This window comes from Aptenodytes patagonicus, chromosome 13 (assembly GCF_965638725.1).
Source record: "Aptenodytes patagonicus chromosome 13, bAptPat1.pri.cur, whole genome shotgun sequence".
Lineage (NCBI taxonomy): Eukaryota > Metazoa > Chordata > Aves > Sphenisciformes > Spheniscidae > Aptenodytes > Aptenodytes patagonicus.
Window position 1 is genome coordinate 6,798,373 of NC_134961.1, and position 27,159 is coordinate 6,825,531.

Genomic DNA, 27,159 nt, shown 5'->3' on the forward strand with positions numbered 1-27,159 from the left:
TCCATGGGTGCAAACTTTATAGCGTAGGAACTAAAAATTCTAAGAACCACTGGTACTGCTTTGCAGAAGGCATTCAGGAAATCTTACAAAATTCTAGATACATTCTTTCCCCCAGCATCTGCCTCTCCAGCAGGTCTGACCGGCTCAGCTTAGAGGTCAGAAACAACCTGTTGGCATCAATCCAGTCCTCAAAAGAGTAGTTTGGGCAACCTAAGGTCACAGCGTTCCTCAGAACAAGTCTCCTTTGCAGTCCAAACCAGTCCTTTGGTAGACTGCTGGCTTTGTAAAGCCTTTGGCAAAGACAGAGGTAGTTGTGTTCAGCCCCACTGCCTTCAGATCCCAGCTGCAGAGACCTACAGATCTCATTCTGCCTCACATTTAGCCAGAAGCAAATGCGTATGAAAGCACATTGTGGTCTGGCGACTTGCTGGGGAGCAGGGTGAGATTGGACACTTTTCCACAAGATCAGCTTGTTTGCTTCATTTATCCTGACTGAGTGGCTGGAAGCTGCTAAGAGCAATATTACTTAGGAGGGAAATTGCATAGGAAAGACACTCAGTTTCTTCACATCTTACTGTCTTTCTAGTGCTGGTGTGGAAGGCCCTCTACAAGTGTTAGGCTATAAATCAATGAAGATATTCAAGTGGAATAATTCAAGAGACAGGTGACATAACATGGGAGCAGCTGTATTGCATCACATCAAAGGTCCCTCTAGCCTAGTATCTTGTCCCTGAGAGTGGCTCCAAGTGGATAGCAGGGGGACGATAGGGACCGGGAAGTAGGCAGGGACACTTCCCAGTCACAGCCTACAGCAGCTTGTGGCTCAGAGGCTGTCTGTGCCAGCTGCAGTGAGTTGATTTTGTACTATGTAGAAGATCATGGGCCCAGATATGAGAGAGGAGAGGCATTTGGGATTTGCTTGCGATTATTAACAGATAATTCTCTACTCTTGGGTGTCTGTCCATGTATGATTTTAATTTTTTTTGTCCTTCCTCTCTTTGTCTGTTAGGTGGAATCAGCTGGATTTGGCCATCGTTCTTCTATCAATTGTGGGAATCACGCTGGAGGAAATTGAGATGAATGCTGCGTTGCCCATCAATCCCACAATAATACGCATCATGCGGGTGCTGAGGATAGCAAGAGGTACGGCCTGCTCCGTAGGTCTCCAACCATCCCTCCAGACATGTCAAGAAATGGTTCGGCCGTTTGTTCTTCTAGTCCTGCTGTTTCAGTTCGACTTGAGAACAGCTAAGCGATGAGGCTGCAAAATGTCAATTCAGAGACAAGCTAGGTGGGGTTTCATGGGTGTTTCCAGTGGCATCTTAGATTGGTTTCTAATTCCAACCTGGGATCACAGACCTTTTATACTGATACCAGACGAGAGCAGGAAGTGGTGGAGAATGGAGGATCAGAGCTTGAGATGATGCTCTTCACTGATGAAGTGTCTCCTCATCACTCTCCCATTTTCCTGCTAGGGCACGCTGGAGTTCTTCTGGCTTTTGGTCTGTCTTACTGATGTCCTTAACATTAATTGGTGTGGGAAGTAGTCAGGATGTTCAAATGTTCTGTGGGCCCTGCCAGGATGCAGTGAGCTTGCCATCTGTATGAATAGATGCAAGAGAGATGTAAACCCTCCCTACAAGATCTGAAGCTAGATTTCCTTTATGGGTTTTGCTTGAAATATTTCCCAGCCCTGCTGACCAGGATTTGATTCTCATTGTAGTGTTGAAACTGCTTAAAATGGCCACCGGGATGCGAGCTCTCCTGGACACAGTGGTACAAGCGCTTCCCCAGGTAAGCCCCCAAACTTCATCCATGCCTAGTTTGTCTCCCTTGGTGGACTATGATGCCTTTTGGGCCTGGGGACAGCTCTGTGCCACCATATTTGGTGGGCACTGGAAGCCACCTGGGGAGGATATCAGCTTTCTCTGCTGCCACCAGTGCCTTGGTAGCAGAGTTTTGCGTGGCACATCCTGTTCACATAGTGTATGTTAGATGGGAGAACCAGAATGATGGAGAAAGAGTTAACAGAGAGCCAACTGCTGCAGGCAGAGCTCTTATAAAACACAGATTTCACTGACAAGTTCAGGAAACACAAGGATAGGCAGAGAAAGCTGTTGGTGAAAGCATTGGAAGTAGACAGCTTCCAGCTCAGCAGTTTTCTTTGTGAGACAGGAGCAACCATGTTTACTGACACCTATTGACAGAGGAGCTGCAGACTTTAAAAGGCAAATAGGGGGGATGTTTCTGAGTGTTAAAAGCTTGAAGTGGGGTCTCAAATCACCATATTCTCAGGAGCTGCAAGAGGAACAATGATGCTGCCAGTCTTAATGATATTTGATAGGATCCTTCAAGTGTTCAGTTCTGGGACCACTTTTTTATGGATCCATTTATTTGAAAAAAGAAGGAAAGAAACTTTTTGCTGACTTGCACTCCTCCCTCAGAAAGTTCTAAAGCACATCAGAAGAATTCCAAGAAGTTTAGGGTTCCTTTGTTTTTAAAATCTTGTGCTATTTAAGCTGTGTTCTGCTAGTTTGTGGGTTTGATGGTCTGAGTCTTAATCTTTCAGTCTTTAGAGTCAGCTCAGCTGCCTACACATTCCAATTTCATATATCACCAGGATCCTGTATCCCATCAGACAGTATTGGAAACACTTACTGCCACGCTTTACCCAGAAATGAGCACCGATACGAGGTGCCAGGCCATCAAGAATGAGGCAGAGGAACTCTGCAGCCTTATTCTCTGAGCTGGCAATTCAGAAGCAGCACTTTTAGGATGCATAAGCATGGTCAGACAAGTCCTTACTTTTCAGCCCCTCCAAAACATCCCACAGCTAAGTCGCTGGAAGGAGCTTTATGAGTGGGCCCACTCCGTTCTGTGTAAAAGGCAGTGTAGCATGCCCTGGGATGGACTCGGAGAGTCAGGCCTCCCCTCTCCCAGCCCCGGCCCCAGAGGCACAGGGAGATGGCAGCGCACCATGGTGGGCAGTCACATCTTGATCAGCTTCAGCTGTCTGCAGAGGGATCATCTCAAAGGCAAGATGATAGCACCGTGGCTTGGCCAAAAGCAGACACCGTGTAGGCATCTCTTCCAGAGTGTGAGTGGCCATATGAGAATCGGTAGAACTAGTACACGTAAGTACCCAAATACACCCCTATGAGTTAGTTGCTAGGTACAAAGGAGCCCATGATCGATTCAAAATGAACTGGAAAACAAGGGGAATTTCTTTTTCTTGGAAAGATCCATTTACTTTTCATCACTGCCATAAAGATGTTTCTAATCTGAGACATTTGCCCTTTGGTATTCAGATTTCCTTTTCAGTGAAGGATTTTGGCTGAGACTAAAGCATGGAATTTACCAACCTGACCCCTGTTTTGGCATTTCAAGAAAGCATTTGATTTGTGTCTATTTTTTTTCTTTCGAAAGCATTGTGATTACAGAGCATATTTTCTCTTTCTCCTTGTTTTCTCTCCCCCAAGACAATAGGGTGGCTGCAGGCCAGGCTTTTTGTTTCTTTGGGGTGTTTTTGCAGTTTACATTCAAACCAAAGTCTCTTTTAAAGGGAAATCCCCAGGGATATTCCAAGCAGATCTTGTGCAGATAAAAATGTCATTTTGTCCTCCAGTGAAATTCAGAAAATGAGAAGAGAAGTTTGGGAAGACCTCTCCAACAACAATCACTCTTCATAAAGCTACAGCTTTTATTTCAAAGGCAGGGGAAGAGTTCCTACCCCAATTAATTTCGCAGCCTAAAACCACAGCTGGAAAATCCTCATTTAATGTGTCTGCTAAGTGACAAGAAAAATGAATTTGATGTTTATTCATTAAGGTTTTGGGGGAAATTCTTTGTCTGGTGTATGTAGAATGTCCATTTATGGGCTTACCATGACAAGGTACTGTCATTGCAGTACACTTTTTTTCTTTCTCTTTTGGGTGATTTTCATCAGCTTCCAATTTGCTTTTTATTCAGCAGCAGATATAGCTTGAGTAACACTTAGAGAACCAACTATCCCCAGACTTGGGGGAATGTTAGCATTTTGATCCAAGATTGAAGCTGTCACGGTACAGGCTTAGTCTCTTCCTCTGGAACTTCAGACTGACCTTGAGCTGCTGTTTTCAATACAGGAAGACTTCCTACCCTACTGCATCCTCCTTGTCTGATAACCTCACGTCTACCAGTTCAGAGATCTTCTCCTCCACCATGTCTCTGAAAAAAATGAGATGGAGTAGAGCAGAACAAATGAGGAGAAGCAAGAGAGACAGAAAGAACGGTCAGGGAAACATCTCAAAATGGCACATTCTTTGCCCACCACCTCCATGCCCTCTTAGTCCCAGCAAATGTTTGGGATAGTGTGAATCGATCATCACGTTCCTGCAACAGGCCATCTGTGCTTGTGCAGCACTGGCTTTTTTACCCACTACTGTGCAGTCTTGAGGCAGTATCTCCTTTTCAAACAGGAATCCAAGTTTTCCAATTTCACAGCTGATTGACCAAGAGGTTGAACTAGTAGTGGGGCCATGGTCACCTAGAAAGGCACTGCCAGCCTCAGCTCTGAAGGTGTACCCTCATGGCATACCCTTTTGGAGAACAAACGAAATCTGTCATGGACTTCAAAGTATGAAGTGCTAAAATCAGCTTTATTGGTGTAAACTTGAAATAGATCCACTGCTTTAAACTGAGCAGCTAAAAAGAGCTAGGCTAGCATGACCAGCACTGACTTCATCACTTACACATTGCCAGTCCTAATTAAGCCAGTTCAGTGCTGCAGTTCACAGACCAAAAACTCCCCTGTGATCGCAGAGGCCTGCTCCTAGCATAACACAAGCCACGCAGCACTGCCCTGAACTTCAGCATGTCTTTTAAAAGCCACCTGGTCTTGTTTTAAGGATGCAAAGTGTTAGGAAATCGGCCATCCCCTATTGAAGAAATATATTCTTCCAGTAGTTGTTTACTCTTTCTGCTAAAAAAATCTAGTGTTTTTAGTCTGAATTAGGCAAGTTTGTTTTTTCATGGGATGTAATTTTGCTTTTTTTCTTCTAGAACTTCTCTTTTTTGAAGCAATAAGAGAGAAAATAATCTCTTGCAGTCTGGCAAACAGAAGAACATTGAACTCCTTTAATCTCTCAGTATGAAGCAGGTTTTCAAGACCTGTTTCAAGTGTTTTCCTTTTCTTTATGAACTCTGGCCCCATTAAGGCTATATAATGAATTATACCACTCTTATGCTTCAGCTGAATTTTCCCTTGCTTATACATCTGGTGGTTGCATCGATTTTGTAAGCAATGTCTGCCTTGTAAGACTCCTATTTGATGGTAATCCTTTAGTCCTTTTCACATCCACTGCTTTCCAAAGTACAATTCACCCTTTCTGTAGCATGGCCTGCACTTTGCTCTCAGATTTGTAACTTTGCATTTGGCTGGGTTAAAATGTTCGTTGTGTAAGTGAGTCCACCACACTGAGCAGCCCAGCTCAGTCTGCACAGCACTTTTAGTATTGATTGCCAGTAAGAAAACCTGCAGTCAATGCTAAGCTGCCAGTGCTCTTCCTGATGGAGAGGACAAAGTGGAATCCAGTCCAATTGCCATCCTGGCTCTGCAGGGCCAACAACAGTAAAATGTGGAGCTTTCCTATCAAAAGATCTGGGTTCTTTTTCCTTCTTCTTTCTCACTTGGTCTGTGGACGGCACATTAATTAAGTGCAGAACTGTACAGTATACCTCCTCTTTGTCTTCAAAGCTTGGAACTCCCCCCAGATGGGCTCTATGCCAAGAGAAAAGTGAAGAACTCCTCGTTCTATCAGTGCCCTGAAGGACAGAGTCTGTAGTTTGCTCCTGTCCAGGAGTTTAACTCTTCGTGGTGTTATAATTCCTGTGCTTATCTCAACTTCAGCTCTTGAAGAGGTTTTCTGGCATTGTGTAACAGCAGTTTTGGGACATAAACAATAGCCTGCTTTTGCCAGATGCTGCAAACCCACAGTGATTATGAAGCTCAGAGAGCAAGAATAGAAATGTCTTACCAGGAAGCGTTGCAGATGAGACAGATTCTGGAAGATAGGTATGTGTGCGCTATGCTGCCTGAGAGATTTGAGTACCGAAGCAGAAATCATTAGGTAAAGAAACCACCGTTCTGCTGGCTGTTAGCACTGGTCTCCGTGGGGCTGAGTGGATACTCAGAAAGGGGAGCTCATTCAGTTCAGCTAGTGGCCTGGTGGTTGCACCAATGAGATGACTTTAACCTCCAAGGTTGTCTGTCTGGCCCTTTCCACTAGTCCTGGAATTCACACAGATGGCCTCTGTTTTCCAAGCAGACAAATGTGTCCATTTTCTCTTGGGTCTAGTGCATAAATTAGCCTGTGTTTTCCTGCTGCCAGGCTTATTGCTTCGGCTGGAGAGTGCTGGAAGGAAGATGAGGAGGACTCGTCCTTGGAAAGGATTGGCAGGGGCTTAGTTTTAGGAGAAATTGCTCTTGACAGGCATCCCAGGGAGCTATGTGCATTGCCTGCATGGACAACTGAAATGCCAAGGTGTGGGCCAGTGATGCAGAAATAATTGATGTCAGAGCAGGAAAAGGCACAAGAGGAACTGTAGTGTGCTTCAGACAGCCATTGCAGGAGTGGGGCAGCAGAAGACATGTATTTCATCAATGCCTCTCCCAGAGCAGAGAGAGTAGAGGCCAGCAGGATCTAGAAGGATTTGGGTAGGATCACACAGCTGACAGTGCAACAGAGAAGTGATAGTGCTCAAGTGGCTGGTGTCCTGTTGAACGTGATCAGTGCAACACATTCGCATATCAAGCTAACACAACCTGGCATAGTTGCTTTGCATCCCAGTGCCTGCAGATATGGGCTTTTTACTTAGTGGCATAGGTCAGAGGTTGACCTCTGATGGGACGTGCAGTGGTGCTTAGCTACTGCAGTCTCACTTGGGGGGAGGCAAAAAACTAATAGCAGTGATGTCCACAAGAGCTAAAGCAGAGACAGTCTCCCCAGGCCACGCAGGGGCAGTGGGAGAAGGGTTTTGCTGGGTGTGTGGAGAGAAGGGTCGCTTTCCTTGCCACTCAGCGGGGTTATTCCAGGGCTTTTGCAATGGTAGATCACAGATCCAGCTGGGATGCACCGTGGTGAAGGGTGGTAGCTTCTCACACAGGGCCTCCCTCCTCCTCTGGGTGGGATGGAGGACTCTGCCTCTCTCCCCACAGCATCCCTCTGTCCCAGGCACACAGACACTTTTGCCAGCAGTCTATGACAGCCAGGATGCCAGAAAGTGAAGGTCCAGGAGGAATCACAAATACTCACCAGTGTCTCCATCTTCTCTTGTGGCTTGTCCAAGGTACTTTAGGGCACGAAGAATATCTCTGAGATGTTCTTCACCTCTGCTTCACTCCCTACAGGCCACAGCCTCCCCTCAACACTGGAGCCACAGCAAATGATGGATAGCCCCTGGCTGCCAGAGAGAGGGGTTATCTGTAGTTTTCTCTGCCCAGCCAAAGGCACCAGCCCAAGTCAGGGGGAGTCTGATGGATAAACAGAGCATGGGCTGACCTGTTCAGTGCTGCTAGAGCGGAACCACTTCTCAGAGCCTGTGTGGGTGACCGGCTGCCAAAGCTGAGATTACTGACCAGAGCTGGATCTCTGTCCCTGATGTAGAGTCCAGCACAGGCATCCCAGCCTTTGGCTGCTGGAGAAAAGTGCCTGGATGCGCTCCTGCCCCTTCCCGTTCCTCCCAGCAACATGATTCATGCACAATCTTTTTCTTGTTTGGTCTCAGTAGATCTCAAAGTGCTTTGGAGACATTAATTACCTATCCACGAGGGTATTACAAATGGGTATGTTGACTTGCCGGAGAGGAATGACTCACTCAAGGTCACAGACACACGTCCAGTGTGCCTTCTCTGCTACTCAGCAGCCGCTGGCTGACCTCGCTGCCTCCACCTCAGCCCATCTCTGAGAACGTGCCTTGCGTCCTTCTCTGTGCTCAGGCCTTGGTGAAGGCCATGGGCTGAAGAGGACCTTCATTTCCTTTCCTGAGGGACATGTACCAGAGAGCCATGGGCTAGCACTGACAAAATATTAAATCTGGCACTGACTTGTACTGATTCAGTACAGCCAGAAGCTACACAAATAGACCAAGCAGTTTTGCTGAAGGACCTGAGCAAGAGGAGAACCATTTTGCTCAGCCACATTCTCTTGAGTATCAGGTGTTTGTGGGCTGCTGAGAAACTCATGCCCTCTCCAACCTCACGAGCCACCAACTGCCTGCACATATCCATGTGGATGCTACATCTGCAGGGGGTGGTCAGGGCAGCAGGTTGTTCTTGTGCACATGGGGAGCAACCTGCTTCTTAGCTGACACTCCAGAGCAGCTCTGAATGTCTAGATACAGGTTGGGACGGTGTTTAACAGTAAAGGTCACGGCATCACCCATCGAGGATCTTTGACTCGCTGCTGTCTCCCACATCTCTCTTTCATGTAGCCACGTTTCCACATCAGTCAGACATTCAGTTACTTCCCAAGAGATCCTGTGCATCAGCTGAGCTTTGGAACTGCCCATGTGTCTGCTCTCAGCCAAGGGCAGATACAACCTTAGACATCAGCAAACACCACATTAGCAAACATGCTTCTGTTAGCATTTTTAGAGTATGCCTATGGCTGGGATGCCTTGAGCCTATACAGCAAACCCATGAGTGTAAACTGGTCTTTGAAGGACTAATTATGAGACACATTGGTTCAGTAATGTAATTAGTCATGATCTTAAATACAGAATCTTTTACAAATGCACGTTAGATAGGTAAATTGTTTATGAGCAAATGTCAGCTCATAACATACTTAGCATGTTGAGAGATAGATAATAGTTTTGAGTGATAACCTGGTAATAACTTTGATGCTAGTCTAAATTCCTTGGAATTTCATCAATGCCAGAATTTTGCAGGCTGATTTATTAGGCTTTAAAATAGCAGTAAAATATTCAGCTTATAAGCTTCTTTGAAAAAATTCCAAGACCCTCTTCTGCAGTGCTACAACATCAGGCTTTAATTTACACTCAACCTAGAAAACTTGTTTATCACTTTTATTTTCCTTCTCTTTAATTATTTGCTCATTTGCCTCCCCGGCAGCGTGTGTGTGCATTTGCGTGCGTGCCTGTTTTCCTGTGTTTTCTAATTTGCAGTCATTTTGCAGACTGCCTTCTAATGTCTTACAAACCACCAGTGGTCCAGCAGACATGCGTTAGGAAACGCTATTCCAGAAGACAGTACATGCAGATGAAATAATCCAGACCAGCCATCCACATCACTGTATTATCTCTATTATTCCCTGGAGTATGGCAATAAAGTTAGTGGAATTGCAAAGCTCTATGCGTAGTAGCCAGTTTAGGCTTCATAGCAATTACAGTCTCCACTGGGTGATTTGACTATTCCCATTTCTTTAATACAAAAAAACCCTACTTAGAATCATAGAATCATAGAATCATTAAGGTTGGAAAATACCTCTAAGATCATCGAGTCCAACCGTCAACCCAACACCACCATGCCCACTAAACCATGTCCCTAAGCGCCTCATCTACACGTCTTTTAAATACCTCCAGGGATGGGGACTCCACCACTTCCCTGGGCAGCCTGTTCCAATGTTTCACCACTCTTTCAGTAAAGAAATTTTTCCTTACATCCAATCTAAACCTCCCCTGCCGCAACTTGAGGCCGTTTCCTCTCGTCCTGTCGCTTGTTACTTCAGAGAAAAGACCAACACCCACCTCGCTACAACCTCCTTTCAGGGAGTTGTAGAGAGCGATGAGGTCTCCCCTCAGCCTCCTTTTTTCCAGGCTGAACAACCCCAGTTCCCTCAGCCGCTCCTCATAAGACTTGTTCTCCAGACCCCTCACCAGCCTCGTTGCCCTTCTCTGGACACGCTCCAGCACCTCGACGTCCTTCTTGTAGTGAGGGGCCCAAAACTTACTTCATAAGTGATAGCTGTGTTAATTTTGTTGTAACAGGGACCATACTGATAACCTTTCTAAAAATACCCAGCAACACTGTGGCTGTGCTGCCTCAGAGAAGAAAGCTCTCAAACTGTAGAGTTCACTAGAAGATACCTTGGAGATCATGAATCCCTTGGCCTGGCTACCTGAATCACCATGTAGTTAATTTTTATTTGGAGATAAAATGATGCTTGTGACACCATGTCTAATTGGAGAACTCGATCACTCTCTGTTACAAGCCGATAGACACAAGGCATTTAAAAGTGGCAGGAAAGGTAAATGTGACCAGAGTTAGTGGCAGGTAAAATGCAGGTGGTTAGCTGGTCAGGTTACTCTGCCCTTCGTGTTCTCTGCCTGAATCACAAAAAATCTGCTCTTTGAGATGTTTTAAAGGCTTAGACCCCATGTAGTGATTGACTCCGGTGCAGATAACTGTATTGCCATTGTTATTAAGAACTTTTGTGTTCCCTTTAGCATCATTGCACTTCTATTACCATCCCCTTCAGCCACCTTGCAGTGCATGTTAATACCTGATAGTAGCACACCTTGCAGCGTTTGAACTGCAAGGTGCCTGCATTTAAGTGATGGCACATGGAATAAGACTTTTCTTTTGAGATACTGAAAGCTAAAATTCAGGTAGTTGTTGTTGAGAAATATCTGTAAAGTGGCAAGGCTAGGAGACCTTTATATCTTACTGGGGTATATGTTCCTTTTCTGAAAGGCCTCCAGGCCAGCAAAACCTTTGAAAACCAGGCAATTCCTCTCGTGGCTTGAGACACATCTTGTTAATGTCACTGTCTTGAAACCCTCGGCCTTCGTGCTCAGAGTCTCAAACCTGGCAAACGGAAGGGAAAGGCCCTTAAAACTCAAACCAGAGCGCCAGATCACTTAAACTACCACTGCACTAAAGTGCAGGGCTAAGTGCTGCTGAGGCTGCAGCTACGGGTTGGCCAAATTACAGATGAAGGCAGCAGCCCAGGTGAGTGGAAGGGCGATGGAGAGGCACCAGCCACAGAGACTGCTTTGCACGTGGGAGCATCTGCTCCTTCCCCAGCACAGGAGACTTCTCTGGGTCTGTTAAAGCAGAACCGTGAAAGGGGACCAGGGTGTTGGAAGTCAGGGGAGATGATGATTAGCCTCTGGCCACCAGTCCCTCTTTTGCTTGTGTTGAAAATATGATGGAGCAATTTAATTCATGACCTCAACTTTCCTGACCCTTGTTCTGCTTTCTCCTTGTGTAGGTAGGGAACCTTGGCCTACTTTTTATGCTCCTGTTTTTTATCTATGCTGCCCTGGGAGTGGAATTGTTTGGCAAGCTAGGTGAGTAATGTGCCTGACACAATTTATTTCATCCGGTTGATGTTTATTTGGTATCTAGCTGTTTCCTTTCTTCTCTCTCTCTCATTCTTGAGCCTTCCTTAGCTTCACAGCTCACAGTCTGAAGATTAAAGTTTTCTCTTGATCTGAGGGTCGCAGATGACACATGAGGATGTAATACAGAACCTGTCTAACATGCACACACACACACATTCAGAGATTTGTCCAACGCCACCCTTGGCTGTAGAGGAACTATTTAATGTTTAAATATAATTGTCCAGCATGGATATGTTCACAAAGATGGAAGTTTGCTACTTAAAACAGAACATGAGTCTGTAAAGCTGGATGGTAGTCAGATTCGTGCTGGAGAGATGCCACCATAAACATGTCCCTCCTTGGAGCTTCTACCACACTCCATTAGTTTTCTGCACTTGGCAGACTTTGCTCTTCCAGCTGCCCAAGTCTCATCTGTCCATTGTTCTTCTCAGCATCACCTTCCCCTTTCTACATAAATCAGGAAGCATCCACTGGTTCCTGATTGTCCGGCATCATTTATTCCTCTGGCTTGAGGATACTATGAATGTGTCCACCACTAAAAAGAAAATCAGGTGGAGTCAGAGAGAAAACACTATATCCCTACCTTGCTCAGCTTAGCCAGGCTAAAGCAGTCACTGCCTTTAAACATGCTGTTCGAAGGAGATGTGTCTGCCTTCTCAATGTTTGCATCCCAATTAGGGCTTCAAGAGCATCAGAAGGGCCCTTCCTCCGCAGTCATTTTATGGCTGTCATTAATCCCCTTTATGAGTCCAGCCCTCTGCTCAGATTACAAATGCTTGAAAGCAGAATATTTCTTTCAACCAAAGACAAATTATTTTTCAGTCTCCAACAAATTCTGGAAAAAAATTAGTTCTGCGTCCACCCCAAATGAAATACTGTGATTTTTATATTACATATCTAGATAGATAGGTATGTATTTGTTCAGCCACCAAGGTGAAAAATGTCTTATTCATAGAGGCACCTTCTGCTGCTCTGAATCCTTTTTGTGTTTCCACATACACACCTTGCCAATGCCAGCCCCCAGGTAACCACAGCATGTGGTCAGAGACTGGGAAAGCCCTGATCTTGTCTGGGGCAAGCTGCAGGCAGTGAGCACACCACTCCCCATCGTGATTTAACTGGGAAATACTTTCACTTCTTTTTCCTAGTCCATGCCAGCCACAAGAACCATCAGTGCTTGCTCCCCAAGACTGGCCATTTGTGGGGTTTTTTTTCTATTTGCTTTTCTGGTTTTCCTTCCCATTTGCCTCTGAAATAAATACCTAATAGTGAAATGCTCTTGCAAGAAGCATTGCTGCCTGTCCTAATGAATATTTAATGAGCCTGTGTTTTATGGAAAGAGGGACATTTCATATGTTCAATTTACATTCATTAGTATATTCATTCTCAGGGAAAAACATGTCAAATTGCTCCACTTCGTCTCAGTGAAATACCCCTCATGGTAGGTGTGCCCTGTAAAAAATAATCAAGACAAGGATGTAATCAAGAGGATAACAGACAAAGGATACTGTAGAGCAGTATTTGTTGAGACACCCCAGCAAGTCCGCTTGTTTCCACCTCCTTTTAGATCTCTCTGTGTTGGCTCTGCCTGTTGGGGTAAAGTCAAAAGAATCACAGAAATGTTGGTGGAAGAGGCCGCTGGAGGCCCCCACCCAGCCTCCCACTTGAAGTCCCATCAGTAGCTCAGAGTGGCTGTGGCTTTGTCCAGACAAATCTTGAAAACTTCCAACGACAGAGCTCCCCTACCTCTCTGGTGACCTGTCCCAGGGCTGTTGGGTCCTCCAGGTGAAAACAACTTTCCTAATGTCCAACCCGGACCTCCTAAGCCACAGTGCGTTGCTGTCCGTTATATCATCTGCCTCCACTGAGAAGAGTTTGGCTACATGATCTCTGCAGCTGCCCTTCAGTAGTTGCAGGCCACCATGAGATCACCACTTAGCAGGCCTCCCTGATGCCATGTATCAGTGTGACATATCTCAGGGTCTCACTGCCAGGTTTGGGGGGCTGCTCTGAGTAAGCACTGGCAAACGTGGCTTCACTGACGTGCTTCTGCTTCTCTCTCCTGCAGACTGCAGTGAAGAAAATCCTTGTGAAGGTCTGAGCCGGCATGCAACTTTCACCAATTTTGGCATGGCCTTTCTCACCCTCTTCAGGGTGTCAACAGGGGACAACTGGAATGGTATCATGAAGGTGTGTGCAGTCTCCATCTGGGTGCTTTCCTCTCTCTGTAGGTATATAGATACAGATTTCAAACAAATTTAGGCAACTCTTGTGTGAAGAAAAAAAGGTTTCCTTTCCTTTTAAAACATCAAAATTAAACTTTCCCATTTAAAGGCCAAGTGTATTTTCAAGGGATAATTTGTCCTAAGTCTCACCCAACCTGAAATTTAATTCTTTTTAACATATATGTAATACTTCAGGAAAATTATGCCAGTTCTTGTGGCTTGTAACCATGTACTCTGTGCACTGTGCCTTTGGGATGTAACACAATCCTCCTCTTTCTAGATGATGTAATTCATGGTGTCCGTATTTTCTTCTATCCATTTTAGTTGTACCTACAAGCTGTTGTGTCTGGGATATGTACGTAAATGCTTTTCAGTCCTCAGCAGGTTATCATCTTTGATGTTTCTGTATTTGGAGCCCAAGCAGAGCCCCAGCCCTTATTAACTCTCACCTTTCCCTCTCTGTTGCAGGACACTCTCCGGGAATGCACTCGGGAAGACAAGCACTGCCTCAGTTACCTCCCTGTTATCTCTCCTGTCTACTTCGTCACCTTCGTCCTCATCGCACAGTTCGTCCTAGTCAACGTAGTGGTGGCAGTGCTGATGAAGCACTTGGAGGAGAGCAACAAGGAGGCCAAGGAGGATGCTGAGATGGATGCAGAGATTGAGTTGGAGATGTCCAGAGGAGCAACCACTTCAGCTGCCAGCGGGAGCAGGGGAGGTGCAATGGCCCCAGAGGGCAGGGCACCCTACAGAAGTCAGGAGACCATGAAGTCAGAGTCAGCGGTGCAGGTGAAGCACCAAGCCCTGGTAATAGTTCACACAAAGCATCTGCTCTTCTTGTGCTCAGGGTAGGGAGGGGACGGTTCTCACCAGTCACTGCTGTCTGATCATCAGGCAGTCAGATCCCGAGTGACACAGAGCCAAAGAGGCAGGAGACAAGGCAGCATGGGAGGAAGGCAGCTTTCCTGGGTCCCCCTACAGCAGAGATGTCACTACCACCTCCACATCTTGAGTCATCTCAGGAGAGCTCCATGAGGTGGAAGGCTGCTTGAAACGCGTTCTCCAGGGCTAACACTGTCCTGACCATTGTTCTGAGGGAGGGTTGAAAGTCCATCTCTTGCCATTTCCAGGTCATTCAAAGGTTGTGGATTTTAAGTTCAGAAGCATAATAGCCACAGGTCCTGTCCTGCTCTCCCATCCAACACCTTGGTCCTTGTCATTTTAGCATGGGCAGCAGCATCAGGGAGCAATCGCGTGAAGCCCTGGGAATACTGGCACTGTCAACCCTGACACATGCAGCAAAAGATGGCATAAATTCACTTCACACAGACACAGAAATACTTCTCAGGTTCTTTTTAATCCCAGTTTGGGATTTCCAGAGGAACCTCAAGCAAACCATAGTGTGCAGCTCAGGAGGGCATGTCTGGCACTGGTGTAAGATGCAGCTTCCCACTGGCTCGTGCTCTGCTTAGGGCATGGCTGACTTGGACCCTGGGAATTGTCAGAGCCTCTCAGCAAGCTGGAGGTTCCTGGGCTGATTTTCCAGACACTGCCTGCTTTCTGATTTCTATTAGTCCTCTAGAAAAATAGGGCAATCAGAAGTCAGGGGGGCAAGGAGGGGCATGAGATAATTGTCTCATCCCATGTCAGCAGTGTATGATTAAGAGTGAATACAAAATTGCTTTGTCACCATGATTGCAAAGAAATCTACTGCAAAATTAATGGGGGCTTTGAGATTAAATTACATTAAATTAGATTTTTGTAAAATCTATCAGACTCTATTAAGTCAAGTAAAAAGAAATGTCGTTACACAGTGATGGGGAATTCACTATTTGAATGTAGTTTCTAATAGACATTTCTGCAGGAAAATGCGCCATTAACACCCAGCTTGTTTTTCTCATTGGGGGAAGAGAGGGCATATCCTTTCACGTAGGCTGTGATTGCAAACTGAGTTCATTCTCCTTGATTTTCCTCATCTTCCAATACCTCCCGAGCACATCAGGAGCCATGCAGAGCCTCCTCTTAGCCCTAGAAAACCCGTAGTGAGAGGTGATGCTCCCCAGAGGGAGAACAGTGTGAGCAGGGAGCTGGCCACAGATTACCCCCTGCGGATGAGATGATTGTTTGAAGGCAGGTGAGGATTTGCAAGCCAGGGCCCCCTCCCCTGTGCGGTAGCGAGGCAGAGGCACCGCGGTGGGGCTGGGTTGTGGCGATGCCCTCGCTCACATCTCAGACGCCCAGGCTGTTCTGGGCAGGCGTGGATGGCCGGCAGCTCGCTGCTGCGCTCCCTGCTAGCTGCACTGAAGAGGTTAAATACATAGAGCTCTGTATGACTAATCCTGCCACTGATGGTGGCATGGGCACCCTGGGAGGAGTTGCAAGATGCTCTGTATTTTCTTGCCATTTGTGCCAGTTTTTGCAGCCCACATTTCCTTTTCTCTTCCTTCCTGCTCTGGATGAATGGGGCAACTAGGAAATGCCACAGGGCAAACATGTTTGAGCGTTAAGACCCAGCCTTGCTCTGCTACTGATGCTTTTTATCTCCTCAACTTGAAGGAGGCGCTGCGCTGTGAGAACGTGTCTTTAGCCATCCCAGACTCAGACACGCTGGAGGGGGCAGAGGCTCCCATGATGGAAATCCCGTCCTTCTGCTCTGTTTCCCACCATGTCCTGACACCTTCCCACAAAACCCCAGGCCACGAGGCTGAGGTGAATGACGTCGCGCCGTTGCTTCTGCGTTGTGGCCTTGTGCTTTGGTGCTGTGCAGCTAGCGGTGGTGTCTGAATTGTCCTAAACCTGTCGCTTCACAGCCACAACAGTCGTTCCATCCTCTGTCCTTCGTACTGCCTTTGCGTGTGCAGGGGCTGGGCAAAGAACGTGTCCCAGCCGATTCTGCCAGCAGCCTTGTGTGGGACACGAATGAAATACTCTTTTTAGCTAAAAAAAAAAAAAGTCTCGCATTTGATGTGCAATGATGTGATGTGTGAGCAGTCTGTCTTCAAATGATATATCGAGAGCTGGAGGCAGGCAGAGTCCTTTGTGGAGAAAACACAGCCCAGTTTGGTTTTCTTACTGTTACTATAAGAATCTGTTTATGATACAGTATGGAGGAAACAAAGGCATAAGTAGCTCAACACATTAGACTTTCAGCAAGCACCGGAGCTGTGGATTCAGGAGATGCTCTGGGGAGATCACCCAGCAGACCAGAAGGGCTGTAGCCCCCTCTGCTCAGTCCCTCCCGTTTGCACCACGAACCGGTGCCCGGGTCACATCACGTAAAGATATTGCACGGTTTGCCCTGCTGCAGCACAGTGCCCTCCTCGGGGTGAACGAGCTCCAAATGTCCTCCGGTGGGCACGAGAGCATACGAGCCACAGTCAGTGATGAAGATGCACATGCGGCAGTGGGGAATACACTTGCTGTCATCAGAGAACTCCCAGTGGCCACCCAGAATCAATCTGCTTTAGGCCTGGGCCATTTTCCCCTTCAAGTCAGGTAATAACCTGAATTCCCCCTTCAGGTCTGGTAATAACTTGACCTCTATCATGACTAGCAAGGCACCTTCTAGTGGCAAGTATCTCACAGCATCTCCAAGCAAATTCTGAGCTCAGATTAAGCTCTTGATGACCAAGTGGTTTCCCCTGTGCAAGATGAGTGATATGAAGGTATAATCCTCAAAGCAGCTCCCCTTCATAGCTCTGCAGGGTGCCCGTTAGCTTGGCCACCTGGACGCTGCAGAGAGGGAGATCGTGGGAAAGGCATCTTTCAGGGACAGGCAAAATTTGGGACTTTGTAAATGCAACTGCAAGGGGTCCTGGGTTTCTGCTGGCAGAGCTGAAAGTTCGTTACCTCCACGGGGAACGACAGCAGAACCCCGGGTGCCACCGGAGTTGGCCTGTGCAGGGATGCCATCGTCGGCAGGCACAGGCAGGGAGTTACCTCCTGCCCTTGTTGTGCCTCTGCCTTCCACACCACAGAGGCTGTGGGAAATGGCTAAGCTCGCTCGCAGTGCTGGAGACGCACACCTTCGGAGGGGGATCAGGAGGAGCCCTTCCTCTGGGAATTTTGCCCACGGCTTGTTTGCAGGCTCTTGGCTCCAGGCCTCTGAGAAGTTACAGTGTTCCCTCTTCCAGAGTATCCTGCCAGTCACCTTTGCTTACAGAGTATCTTCTGGCCATTTAATCACCCAGGAAGGGTCATGTCCTGTGGAGGTATTTACAGCATTATTTCTTCTCAAGCTCCCTCTGCAGCAGAGCAAAATCAGAGCTCTAACAGACTATTGATTCCCAGACACAAGAGGAAGGAGCTGTGCTCACTGTTTAAAGATGCTTAACTGAGCCTCTGAGCTGCATCACCGTGAGCATCTACGGTCAATTTAATGGCTTTCTACTTGGCCTGAGAGGGGTCCCACGGTGAGTAGGCTCCCACCTTGCACATCTCTATCAGATGCCTGGGATCCTCCCAAGCTCTCAGGGTGCCTGCAGGCAGGGTTCACCATATGCAGTCTCAGCAGCACTGGTCCAGGCTGGGCTTTCGTGGGTTTTGAAGGAGCCGCATTGATTTCCAGGGCATGGGATCAGGCTCCCGAGTGCATCAGGCGTTTCCCACCAAAGAGGAGGAGCAGCAGTGCCCGTGGTGGTGTGTCTCCAAACCTTCCTAGCTGTCGAGAGCAGCTCACCAGGTGTGAGCCAACAAGCTTCCTGTCTATGTTTCATATTTCAGGTACTTATTACAGTGGCTTTGAAGCCATTTGAAATGTGCCCACGTCCCTAAGTCAACTGGATCTCAATAGCTGAAACCTTAAAAATTGCAGTTATGTCAAGAGGGGATTTCTGTTCATTTGTCCCAGCCAGAGAAGACAAATAGAAGATCCTGTAAAGACAAATTGAGATTTAATAGACAAATACTGTGATCCTTCTGTTAGACTACTGAGAAAGTGGAGCAAGACCTTTTGTTCTCTGTGTGGCACTGGGATGTTAACAATTGCCCGCCTGCGTTCAGCTCAGGTGTTGCGATGCTGATATAGCTTATTAGCTGTAATGGCCAGAGGCCAACTGGCACAGCCACACTGCTGATGCATTCATATGTCAGACGAGAGACCTGGGTTGCACCCGGAGGGCTGCTGGGCAAGGCAGTCAGAGCTGGATGCCAGCTACCTGTAAATAACTGCTGCTGATCCCCCCATCTTCTCAGCCAAGCTCAACGGAGTAAAAGCATCAAGTAATTTGTCTTGGGATGTGTCTCTTTAGGGATCTGAGGAAATAAATTTGTAAGCCAGAAATGTATGGAAAAAACAGATTTAACCAGATCCTTGGTGTCCTCCAAACTATCCAGCGAGGCATTTCAGGCCCAGATTTTGCTAGCGGAGAGGGAAAACAGCCTGGCAGAGCAAAGCAAAATACATTTAATTTAAGACATGCAGCTGGGAAAATGTTTTCAATCAGTCACTGGGAGGCTGACGTTAAAGGAAAACCAGAGCAATTAGTCGTACTTCAGATAACGAGGTAAATTGTGAGGGGAATGTGTCTAGGACCAAAACCTCGAGGTGGGGGAGCCAGGTTGCAGGTCCTGTGCCAAGGGCTCCCGCTCCCCCAACACTTGCCCAAGTCATGGCACCACCTCTCACAGCTGCTCCGTCAGCACCGCAGAGACATCGTTTGGGTCCCTAAAGCTTCCCAAGACCGCAGGATAAATTTGCTATAAGGTGCCTGAAGCGACAAGGGCCTCAGAGAAGCAGTGAGGGGTCAAGTTTAAAGTTTGTGACGTGCTCTGTCCGGGCACTTCCAACCAGACCCTTTTCACAGCAAGAGCAAACACAGAGAAATCCCTTTTCTACCCCTGTACAGGCTCCACACCCACATATGTGCTGCCATGATGTCTTTTCCTTCCCTCTGCCTCCTGCCATGTGGCTGTCGTCTTCTGGGGTCAGTGATGCCCAAAATGCTCCATGTTGTAGGAGAGAGGCTGCAGGGTTTGCAGTGGTGTTAACGTGAATGTTTAAATGTCTGCCTGTATGTGTGTTTTGGGGAGATAATACATAAATTTACAGAAACACTTGGTACCCTCGGTCAGCGTGGCCAAGGACTGGCCAGTTTTGCCTGTCTGTCCCAGAGTAGCTTAGAGGAGAAGGGCATCACCACCCAGGCCGGGCTGAAAGCATCCCTGGGAGAATCAGAGCAGAGCAGTGTGAGAAACGCTGCCTTTCTCGTGTGTATAGAGGGTGGGCCCCATTTTCCTGGACCTTACTTTTTCTCTGTGGTGTCCAAGAGTCAGCTTAGTGGTGGGTCATTGATGCCTCATTTTACTCCAGCCGCAACTTGAGCTCTTTACTCAGCTAGCACGGCGTAGCTTTGGTATCCCGTTGCAGTCACCAGGGCTGCAGACTCTCCGTAAGACGCCAAGAGGAACATCTGCACAAGGTTTTAAAACAAAAAGCAGACGAGAAGGAGATTGCTGAATGACCCCGCCTCCCTGTCTCCTTGATTTGCAGGGCGGCGCAGCCTCTCTGAGGCCACACGACTCTCAAAACCTGCTGACGGTCCGCAAGATCTCGGTTTCCCGTATGCACTCCTTGCCCAACGACAGCTACATGTTCCGGCCGGTGATGCCAGCGAAAGCCCCTTTTCCCCTCCACGAGGTGGAAATGGAAACGTATCCCTGCAAATCCCAAAGAGGTACTGCTCGCGGAGTTTTCCCTTCCTCCTCCTAGCCACGAAACCACGGGGCAGCAGGTACGCGTGGTGGTTAGATGGGGAGTAAGCAACCTGCGCCGAATGTGGGCTGAGCCAGGGCTTGCTTGCTTCGATTTGATACTGTCAGCAGGACTGCAGTTTCCCACACGCTGCACAATTTTGTGTTTTCACCACGTCACTGCATTTTCTCAGGAGAAAGCTGGCATCTTGGGTGTTTGATCGGGGAGAAGTGGGGCTCCCAAGCGATGTGGGAGGCGTAGGGGACAGGCTGTTAGCTGAGGAAAAGGGTACGAGCTGCACATTTCTTCTGAAGTGAGCAGCCCTGACATCATGACTACGAATCAATAAAATCAACATGAATAAAAGCCGGAGTCGGTATTACTTCCTGACAGAGCTCATTTACAGCTATTGTTTCAGGCAGTCTTCGGTCTCAGAGCAGTATCTTTTTAGCACGGTACATTGAGTTCAGAGATGCAGGAGCTTCTTTGGGAGCATAAAGGTTAGAAACCACTCCCCAGTGCCTCCCTAGCCTGGCCTTGTAATGAATCTTGTGGAGACACCCTGCAGTCAGGGAATCACAAGCTGCGCAGAGCCTTTGAGTATACATTTACCCAACTGCATCCAAACACGTTTCCCCTAAAATGCCTGTCTCTTTTGTTGTGCGAGTTGGTTTGACGGGGAAATCAATAAGAAAGAAAATATCTGCCTCTCTAAAAGCACATGTGCTTTTTGAGCGGCTCCCAAGAACTTACCAGCCTGGTTTCCTTTGATGCAACGTTGTTTGAAATGCAAGAACTGCTTGGACAGATGGGTAGTGGGTTTGCAAACCCTGGTGGGGCTGGCAAGATCTGCTCTGATTTCCTTGGGTGAAGTAACTCCATATTTGTTCAAACTCTCTGGATACCAGTTAATGTTCGCTGCTCAGTATTTATTATTATTTCACCTGCAAATTCTTTGCTAAGCAAAGAAAACAGGGGTTGAGTTTCATGGCTGGACTACTGGGAATGGCTTTCATCTCTGTAGTGGGTGTAAATCAGGTTTTATACCAGTATAAAACTGCTGTGATGTTGGCAGGGGTGGGTAGAACAGACCAAGAATTTTCTCGTTTCCCAAATTTCTCTCCAAGAGCACTTGAGCGATGGCTATGGCAGGGGCTTACTTTTTACCTGGTCTGGTAGATGCATCCAGCCGACATTACCCAGAGCTGTGCTGCTTCTGAGCTGACCAAACGCTGATTTAAGTCACAGTCCCATAAGTTACGTGCAAGTAAAACTGGGCACGTAGGGAGACTCACATTAGGATTTGTGCTTTCGTGGACTTTTCAACGTCAGTTAAGGATGTCTGGTCTTCTCCCAATACTTTGGTGACTACACAGTGAAAATATTGTGAGATGACTAGGTCTTGTGTTATTTTGGTCTTAGATGCAGTTTCCTGATTTACTAGAAAAACAAGAGAAAAATATACAAATCCAGAGATATTCAGTGTTCCTGAGTATGCAGTTTAGAGGGGGTTTTGGTTTCCTATACGAGAGCTAGATGGAAAGTTTCCAACAGAAGGAAATTCCAGCTAAGGTCGGGGAGGAGAGCATAGGGTTTTGATTTTATGGCCATGTTTGTGACAGATTTTATGACAAAGTTTTTCTGCACCCTAAAAAACATTTCCTAAAGTCTGGATTAGCACATGAACAGTACAGACTCGCACTGAAACATGGGCTGTAGGAGACCCCAAAAAAGAACTAGGGGGAAGTGGGGCGGGTTGGGGGGTGGGAAGCTCGCTGCTCTGCTCTTTCTTTCTGTGATGTTCTGGAGAAAATCTCCAAAAGAAAAATGATGAAACGCTACCTTTTCTTTCTTCCCAACAACAAATCTCTTTCTGAAATGCAACTGCAATCTGTCTGGATGGCTTTTGTCATAGGTTCAAGTTCCCTGACCTCTGGGCGAGATCTCTTGAAGTGATGGATAGCTGTGTTTTTAACATGGAGCAGCAATGTAGAAACAGACGTTGGGTTTCAAGCTAATGAGGACAATAAATCCTGCAGCCAAAAAAATAAAAAAGCAAAAGATCTTTCAGACAATGCAGAACTGCAGTAAAGCAGCACCACGAAGGGGCTGGGAAGGAGGGATTGCCTTTAGACTCAGCCAGGGGACTGGAAGCCTTCAGGAAGAGGGTGATTCCTGCCTGATACATGAGCTCAAGGACTGTCAAAGCACTTGAAGCGGCCTCCATGCTGCTGATCGGACCATGTTCAGCCAAGGTCTGCCTCGCGGACAGACGGTGGTGGTAGCATTTGGGCTGTAGTGAATGGGAAGACTGCCCCGTGCATGCCAGCGGTGTCTCCTCCTGGAGAAGTCGGTGGCAGGGTGCCCACTGGCTGTACGAGGCTGTGGGTTGGACCTGTAAGTCGAGCTCTGGGGGCTCCGAGGGAGCTGAGCAGTGCTGCTCTTGCCTCCATGTGGCAGAGCAGCATAAGGTTGCAAGCCTGTCCCTGGCAGCACTGCAAAGACAACCCAGGCGTCCTGACTCAGAGGATCCGGCACAGCCACCAGACTTCCCCGATCCACGTTCTCCAAACAGGCAGCATCCTTTTACAAATCCACCCAAAGCAGCTCTACCAGGAAAGCAGCAATGGCAGGGTTTCAAAAGCAACCCCACCTCCTGCCCTTCATTTGCTGCCATGGGGTCCTGGTGGCCGCCATCCACTCTGAGTGTCGCAGCAGCTGCAAGAGAAGATTCCTGTTACCTGAAACAGAAAATAGAGGCTATGAGTGTAAAGTTTGTAACAGGCGATATCCCGGAGCGGGCAGAGCCACATGCAACGCTGCTGAATTGCAGAGACTTCATCTGTAACCTCCCTGCCATCCCTGATGAGATATGGCCTAGTATTCAAAACAGGAGACAGGACAAGGGACACCTGGTTTTTAATCCTGGCACTGCCCAAGGCTTATGCTGAGGCTTGGGATTTCAGCCAGACCAGACAGGCTTCTCCTTTCCCCTCCTGTGTTTACTCCCCTCCTGGAGTCTGTGGGCACCGGTTCTGCCTCAAACCTTCCCAGCCCCGACGCCAGCGGTGGTGGTGACTGCTCTCTCTCTCTGTTTCCTAGGGTCCATCACCTCCATCCGCTCCCAGCCCGTGGGAACATGTTCCTCTCTGAGAGTCCCAACGGAGTCCCTCCAACTGGCAGTCCATTCTCCCAACCACGAAGGCCGCCACCGCTGGAAGATCCTTCCCCCCCACGTCACACCTCGATCTCCTACTCTCAACAAGCTGCTGTGCAGACAGGTGAGAGGCCGAGAGCCTGCAGAGGTAAACTCCTTCGTAGTCACCTGGGTCCTTCCTTCTTTTCCAGTCCCCTCTTGGGTTTCTTTTCTTGGAGCTGAGAGTAGAATTCCTCTTTTTAGAACAAACCATTTCTGGTGACATAAATTTTAGTACGCTCCAGTCTGAGCAAGTGACACACAGGGGAAGGCCCTTTTTACCTACTTTCATCTCTGTGGATGTACTATTCTATGAAAGAATAGCTAAAGCATAGAGAGAAGATGGCCAATTCAGTTTTACCAGTGCTGTGAGAAGCCTGCAGTCAGCCCTACACCATGTCACTTCAGACAGGTTGCACTGACTCAGGATTTCGTGCTAGAGCCAAGACCAAGACCGTGCAGAAAGACCCAGCAGATACAAGCCCTGTAACACGTAGGCTCTGGGTCTCCTTGCTAGCAAAACTGCGTCCTCTTGTACAGCGAGGGTCTGATGGGGCTGGCACGACGGGGCAGGGATGGGGTGGTGCGGGGTGCGTTAGACCCACCAACCGTTCTGCTACATGCCATGGTTCATCACTGGAAGTGCCGCCGGCCCGGCAGATCCGCAGGCTCTCTCCCCATCTCTCTCTCCTCACCTTCCAGGAGGCCATTCGAACGGACTCCGTGGACGGGCAGACTCCGGACCGCAAGGACAGCCTGCAAGCAGAACCTGGAGAGACGCTACCGTCAGCAAAGCAGCCCCAGAGCACCTTCACCCCCAGCCCACTCCATCCCACGGCTGCCTCCCTCCCGGGCACCCCCCCGTCCTCCCCGCATCGGCACCCCAGCACACTCACGCGGAAGCACACCTGCGGCCAGCACAGCGTCCCCAGCCGGCCGCCCAGCCCCAGCGGCAGCCCTCCCAACCCTGAGGGCTGCCTCTTCGAGTCCTCCGACCTGGCTGACGAGGAGGTTCGCCACATCAACAGCTCGGCCAAAGACTGGGGAGGGGAGCACTCGGACGCTGGGAGCCGCTCGACTTCGCCGTTCATCTCCCCGGCCCCGTCTCCAGTGCCCCTCAAGAACTGCAGCACAACCAGCCTCTCCGGGGGCAGCAGCAAGGAGAAGGACTTGAAGAAGTTTTACAGCATCGATACGAAGGGCTTCCTCAACAAGCCCAGCTGGGCAGATGACCAAAGGCGGCACTCCATCGAGATCTGCCCCTCCATCAGCGATGGGGACTGTAGCTTTGAGGACCCTGCTGAGGAAAAGCAGCGGTCCCCTGCCCACATCCAGACGGAGTCCGAGTACGTCCACGGAGCCCGGAGGAAGAAGAAGATGAGCCCGCCCTGCATTTCTATAGATCCTCCCATGGAGGACGACGGCGGGGCGGCCTCACGCACCAAACCCTCTGAGAACAGCATGCTGCGGCGAAGGACCCCATCCTGCGAGTTCCCGGCTTACAGAGAGTCCCTGGAGCTCGCGGAGAGCCAGCCCGGGGAGGCGGCCTCCAAAGCAGAGCGCCGGGGCCAGCCCCCGTGCCGCGGGGAGCACCTGACCATCCCCAACTTCTCCTTCGAGCAGTCGGACGGCAGCTCCTTGAGCAGCCTCTCGGATCTCCTCCTGGACAGCGGTCAGTCCACGCCGGCCTCCGTGGACTCCCGGCCGGACCCCGCCGCCTCCGAACTGAAAAAGCCGGATCACTTAAAAACTCAGTGGAGCAGCGCCGAGAAAAGCAAAGAGCTCCTGGGCATTGCTAAGAGCCCCCTCCGGAAGGAGGACTTGGTCCCGGTGACTGTTGCAACAGAAGAAGACATAGATGACCCAGTATAGCTTTCGGGCGGGGGGAGCGGGGGGGGTCTCAAGGGCTTGACACCAGTGTGGGTTCCCAAACCGAAGGGACTGAGCGGCCACGGGTACGTGGGTGGCTGCTCCCTCGTGGTGTTTTTTTTTTTTCCTTTCTCGCAGTCACTTGTTCTTAAGCGCTGTGGAGGTTTGCAAAAAAACCCACCAAAAAAAAAAAAAACCAACAAAAAAAGGGAAAAAGAAAAAATTAAACAGAGAAAGAAACCAAACAAACGGCTGGACGAAACGGTGACGGGTTTTCGGGGTGGGGGGAGCGGATTTGCAAAGCAGTTTGGGGGTTTCTTTTCTAAAGGGAAGGTGGAGCCGATCCGGGGGGTTGCTTCGTTCCTCCCACCCCGCTCCGTGGCCTCAATCACATTGATTCGGGTTCGAGGTGGTGGCGGTGGGATTTGGGGGATTCTCTTTGGGTTTTGTTGGGTTTGGTTTTTTTTAAAGATGCTCAACTTTTAACAAGGCACCTTTTAGAGATGTCACGTGACGCGGGAGTGCCCAGGAGATGGGAGCTGTACATTGTCTGTATATCAGCAGTTATATAAATAGAAATAATGTATTTGTGAGATACAAAACAAGGAAAAAAGACAAAAAAAAAAAAAATACCCACAAAAACTCTCTCTTCATAATGCACATATTTTTATAGAGAAACAATACTGGTTTTTGCATTACATGTGACTCCGCAACTGGGTGGTGTTTCCTTGGGGTTTATGTGGAACTAATTATTGCGGCCATTCGTTTTCCAAATGTTTCTCTTCTTTCTTCGCTTTCATTTTTTTTCCTCTCCTTCCCTCCACCATCATCCCACCAGCTTCTTTTCACAGCTGATGCTTTAGACGTCTCTCTCATTTTTCTTTTGTACTTTAGAGGCTGTCCTAACTACAGAAAAAAAACCAAATCACTACTGAATTGTAGCCAGTGCAATAATAAGTTATTCATTCTTCTTGTCTGTACAACTGTCCTGTTGCTATTTTTTTTTTTCCTTTTTTAACTGAAATTCAGGTTAAATGTCGCAATAATCTGAACTAACGTGCACGAACACGGTTTCTTGTGTTACAAAGAAAAAAAAAAAAGATGAAAAAAAGGAAAAAGTTAAATTTACAGAGAGATAAAAAAAACAAAACAAATAAATAGTAAATTATTTAAGAAATGTATTTTGTTTACTGCAGTTCAAAGTAAATTATTGATACAGTACGTAAAGGTATAAAGAGCTGTCTTAGGTGATGTTCTTTGTGAGCATTTAAGCTAATGATTCGTCCTCCTCATAGCAGAATGCCTTCGAAACCTCGGTGGTAGCCGTAACCGTCCCATTTGCACTCTTTCTGTCGGTCTTCCCTCCGCACCCCCTGCACCCACACGTGGACGCGTCCGCCTCCCAAGGCCCTTCCGTCGCCGGCTCCGACTGAGAAGCCTCTCGAGGAATTCAGGTCACCTGTTAACACCACTTTTTTTTTTTTTTTTTTTCCTTTTTTGCAGTTTTGGGGTTGATTTTTCTTTTTTAGCCTCCGGTCCCTGCCCCCTCCCCACCCCTCATCCGGGCCCTCTCGCCGTGGGACAGCTTCGCCACGGAAAGCTGATGTTAAATATGAGCAGCAACAAGTCCGTCGCGAGGACGCGCCGTCAGCCCGAGCGCCGGGCAGCGGCAGCGAAAAGACATACAGGGGAAAAAAAAAAAATTAGAACAATTGTTTTTTGTTTGGTTCGTTCCATGCCGCCTCATATTTATGCATTCACATATATCTTCTGTTATTTATGCATTCATTACTCAAAAGGAAATGTATCTTGTTTCACATGTATTAAACTGTATA

General features: G+C 48.0%; 1 protein-coding gene across 1 annotated transcript in view; it reads left to right on the forward strand.

Annotated features, from left to right (window-relative positions):
• CACNA1H (calcium voltage-gated channel subunit alpha1 H) overlaps nt 1-27,159 on the forward strand; it is a 129,361-nt gene extending 102,202 nt beyond the window's left edge. Inside the window, exons 26-34 of the mRNA XM_076351409.1 lie at nt 1,010-1,143; nt 1,724-1,794; nt 11,211-11,289; nt 13,412-13,533; nt 14,037-14,375; nt 16,125-16,277; nt 20,059-20,242; nt 23,362-23,540; nt 24,158-27,159. Coding sequence (XP_076207524.1) covers nt 1,010-1,143; nt 1,724-1,794; nt 11,211-11,289; nt 13,412-13,533; nt 14,037-14,375; nt 16,125-16,277; nt 20,059-20,242; nt 23,362-23,540; nt 24,158-25,327 — 2,431 coding nt within the window. The 3' untranslated portion in view covers nt 25,328-27,159. The remainder of the gene's footprint in view (nt 1-1,009; nt 1,144-1,723; nt 1,795-11,210; nt 11,290-13,411; nt 13,534-14,036; nt 14,376-16,124; nt 16,278-20,058; nt 20,243-23,361; nt 23,541-24,157) is intronic.